Below are 4,343 nucleotides of genomic sequence, written 5' to 3'. Positions count from 1 at the left end.
GCTGGTTTTGTTTCGCAGACCTGGCAACCCTGAGTCGGAAACTCTTCCGGTGTTCTGACAAAGCTGGACGTTCACGAGGTAACGAAACTTGACCGAAAACAGAGCTTAGTCGCTCATTACTACATAAACAACCACACACGGGCGTGTGCAATGCTATCAGTTAAACACGCGTGGGATTTTAGGAGACACTGCAGTAACACGGTTGAGTCGGACTCTTCTGCTCGGAGTGACTCTGAGTTCAGACCGAAGCCCCAGCACTCCTCCAGCGTGCCGAAACCCGAACACTGGCCTAAACGCGACTACAGACTAACGTTAACGTTACTTATTGAGTGAACTGTTCTTTCTGCCTCAGTATGACTTGATTTCATTCATGGTTATATTTGACAGATTATAGCTCATTCAGTCATTTTTGAAATACTTTCTGACAACAACCATGAATGAAATCAGCAGTTCACTCACTGAAGGCGCGTCCCAAATCTCGCACTAAATCTTCAGTAGTGTGCAGAGTGCGAGTAGTGCGTTCACACCGAACATTCCAAACATGAGAAGTGCGCTTTAAACACCCGGATGCTGCACTTAAATAGCCGAAGAAATGAAGTGTGGAATGTTGGACACTTCATGCACTGGACTGTGCAGCTTTAATTACACACCGAAGGGGGAGGGGCTACCAGACTGATTATGAATGATAAAATAGCCTTATATAATTCATACACTACATGATTGAGTACATAGTGCATGAGTGTATAGTTGGGACGCAGCTTAAGTAGAGTCTGTAATCACTGTTTGGTAGGGATGGGCGATACCACTTATTTTGTTTTCGATACGATACCGATATTTTTCAAGGCAGTATCGTCGATACCGATTCGATACGTCTGAACTAAACTTTTAAATTATGAAATGTATTAAATTATTAAATTACTACGAGTAAAACGGGTAATGATAAGCACTTAACTTTGTTTAAAACGCATTTTAACATTCAATACGCCTTAATTGTAACTTATTAGGTTATATTTTTGTTTACACATGATTCAAATCTATAAATGCTACAGTTGAACTATGGTCACTTTAGGAAAACCATGGTTCATTTTCATTAAATTTTATGTATTTTAGTACCTTATGTTAAACTAGCTGAAATAAAATGTTTTTTTTAATATATGTATATATTTTATTTTATTTAAAGTAACATTTTTTTTTAAAGTTTTAGGTAACTATAATCACCCCAATTCTGACTAGGACTCTAAGACAAAGGTAAATATAGAATATATATGTATATATTTTATTCTATTTAGCTTTGTCTTAGTCAGGAGTCCTAGTCAGAATTGGGGATATTATTTATTATATATATAAAATGAGATGAACCACCACCATCATGGGGTCATGAACTGAGAAATCAAGATTCCCGTGATCATTGTACTATACAAACATCCTGTGACTTTCAGAACTCAAAACTGTCTCTTTACTCTAAAAACAGCTTATACTGACGCCAATCTGCCGAAACAACAGGTTGTGGAATGTGCCACTTTATGACGTCATTGTGTGGCTAAATCTGAGTTTTCAATCGATTCAAGCATGTAGTGTAAATAACGAGAGGCAAACACAGGTCTAAGATGGCTCTAAAAACAAGACGCTGTGCAGTGCCACACTGTTAGACATTTCAAAGGGTTTTTACAGTAACTTTCTGGCAACACTGTTGCCAGTAAGTTACTGTAATTAAGATTAACAGTAGCAAACTGTATTTGGTTTACACTAGCAAACTGTAATTAATCAGTATACTACTGTAATTAATTCATTTGAATATATTTCATTAGATTTTATAATTTTATATAGAATTCATTTTATTTTTACCCTACATAGGTACTACTGGCATTCAATTAAAACAGACACAATAATTACAAAATATCAAATTCTTTATTTAAAACATTGCATGTATAACACTTATAAATACAGTGTTCCAATGCTGGAACAGTGCATCTTCATCAGGGACTGCCAGTGACCGGCTGTTGCATGCATAAAATGCAACCTTTTGATTCTGACAGTGTATGATTTCTATTAACATTACAGAATAGAACATGATCAATATTACCTTTCAACGTTCGATTTAAATAACTGTAATTGCACAAACTATGCAGGCTACAATTTCAGTTTGTTTATTGTGAAATAACTCTGATAAGCATTGTTCAGGGCTGCCGTTCCCAAAAGCTTTAATGCTTTCTTATGATACTTTTGGGAAACGCAGCCCTGTCTGAATGCACTCAGAAGTGAGTGAACGCTCTCTGTGATTGATTAGTTCTGTCTTGCAACATTTGTGTGTTTAGATGAGCAGGAAAATTGTTATATCCTACACAATTACTCGCTTAAAAAGGTTATTCGTCCAATTCAGTGCATATTGTACGCATTATTATTTTTTTGTTAAATAAACAAAATCACTGGTAAATAAATCACACCTTAGTATCAATATTGTTTGTTTGAGTATCGATACTTTCGATACTCGCGTCAGTATCGATATATCGATACTTCGGATCGGTACGCCTATCCCTACTTTTTGGCAAATGTAAAACGGACGGCGATCAGTTTTCGCTCATTACACTGCATTGCATCAGTTTAATAGCACTAAAACAGTTGGGAAGTGTCCCTTATCTGACACCTGTGTAGAACAGGCTTACACTTTTTGTCATGACAGATCAAACAGTTACGTTGTCGTGTCTTTTATTATAATAATATAATTTCCAATAATAAACAATTAGATTGTTCTTTCAGATGTCAGACGGTTTCCTGATGGAGGTGTGTGTGGACTCAGTCGAGTCAGCCATAAATGCAGAAAGGGGAGGTACGGTTTCACACACCTATATAGTAAAGCGAAAATGCAAAGCGTAATATATGATGAACTGTGCAGCTGTGGTGAATGTCTTGGTTCAGAGGTCGTGTGTTGTGGTGTTGATGTTCAGGTGCGGGTCGTATTGAGCTGTGCTGTAACCTGCTGGAGGGAGGACTGACGCCCAGCACAGGTCACTACACACATGTCCTGCTACTGCAACACTCTGACACGCATTCACTGTAGTGCTTGTATGTTCAGATTGAATTCAGTCCGACTGATGCCAATGATTCAAGAGTAATTCATTTGGGGGGGGAAAAAAAAACAGCATACCTTGAGTACTTGTCAGAATACAAACACCCCTCAAATGAAACCATAAATAAAACTAGGTTTTTAAGTGTTTTTATAGAACTATTATTTCCACATATTAAAATAGACAGATAATAGTATCTCTTCATTTTAACTGGACAAGAAGATTCAATATCATGTCTGGCAATTTGAAAAATATGTTTTCGATTTCATTAACATGCATAAACTTTTAAGTAGCATTTAAAGGAACACTCCACTATTTTTGAAAACAGGCTCATTTTCCGACTCCCCTAGAGTTAAACAGTTGAGTTTTACCGTTTTCGAATCCATTCAGCCGATCTCTGGGTCTGGCGGTAGCACTGTAGCTTAGCTTAGCATAGATCATTGAATCTGATTAGACCGTTAGCATCTCGCTCAAAAATGACCAAAGAGTTTCTGTATTTTTCCTATTTAAAACTTGACTCTTCTCTAGTTACATCGTGTACTAAGACCCAGTGTTGGGGTAACTCATTACAAGTAATGCGAGTTACGTAATCGGATTACTTTTTTCAAGTAACTAGTAAAGTAACGCATTACTTTTTTAATTTACAAGAAAATATCTGAGTTACTTTTTCAAAAAAGTAATGCCAGTTACTTTGTTTTCCCATTTATTGACTGACAAGTCTCCTGTCCCCATACTGGGAGAAATCGGGAGTGCAGAGGCGTTGTGTGCGCTGTGTGAACATGATGCTACTGTAGTTCTAGACTAAATGTGAATGTGCGTTAATTCATCCCACTCACAAAAAACAGATTTAGTATTCATCAAAATGAATTAAAACAGTGAAATGCAAACTGAGATTATGACGCAAACCTGCAATAATTAAATATGTTAAATAACACAAATATATCTGATCCCATTTTATTAACTAATGTCTTTTCTGCTGACCTTTGCTGATCCAGTTCAACCGTACTAATAAGCAAACCTGACTTTAGATAAACTAACAATTGTGCTTTGTTTTTTTATTGCTGAAGAGTGTTTCTTCTCCTGCGTTCTACTGTACAGACGTGAAGTTACTTTTGCTTCAGCCTGAGGTTTATTCATTACACTTTCTTGTGTGAAAGGGCTTTTATATTTGCTATAAATAGAACTTCTTATATTAAAAACAATCAAGTCTTGCTCATATTTAAAAAGTAACGCGAAAGTAACACAAAAGTAATATAACGCATTACTTTCCATAAAAAG

The 4,343-nt window shown here is 36.4% G+C and overlaps 1 protein-coding gene across 1 annotated transcript in view; it reads left to right on the top strand.

Annotated features, from left to right (window-relative positions):
* Positions 1–4,343, top strand: part of cutc (cutC copper transporter homolog (E. coli)) — a 14,916-nt gene continuing 10,573 nt past the window's right edge. The window contains exons 1-3 of the mRNA XM_016241852.1: positions 1–78; positions 2,758–2,827; positions 2,946–3,005. Coding sequence (XP_016097338.1) covers positions 2,758–2,827; positions 2,946–3,005 — 130 coding nt within the window. The 5' untranslated portion in view covers positions 1–78. The remainder of the gene's footprint in view (positions 79–2,757; positions 2,828–2,945; positions 3,006–4,343) is intronic.

This window comes from Sinocyclocheilus grahami, unplaced genomic scaffold (genome assembly GCF_001515645.1).
Source record: "Sinocyclocheilus grahami isolate Dianchi unplaced genomic scaffold, SAMN03320097.WGS_v1.1 scaffold636.1, whole genome shotgun sequence".
Lineage (NCBI taxonomy): Eukaryota > Metazoa > Chordata > Actinopteri > Cypriniformes > Cyprinidae > Sinocyclocheilus > Sinocyclocheilus grahami.
This window is presented reverse-complemented; position numbering and strand designations above follow the sequence as displayed.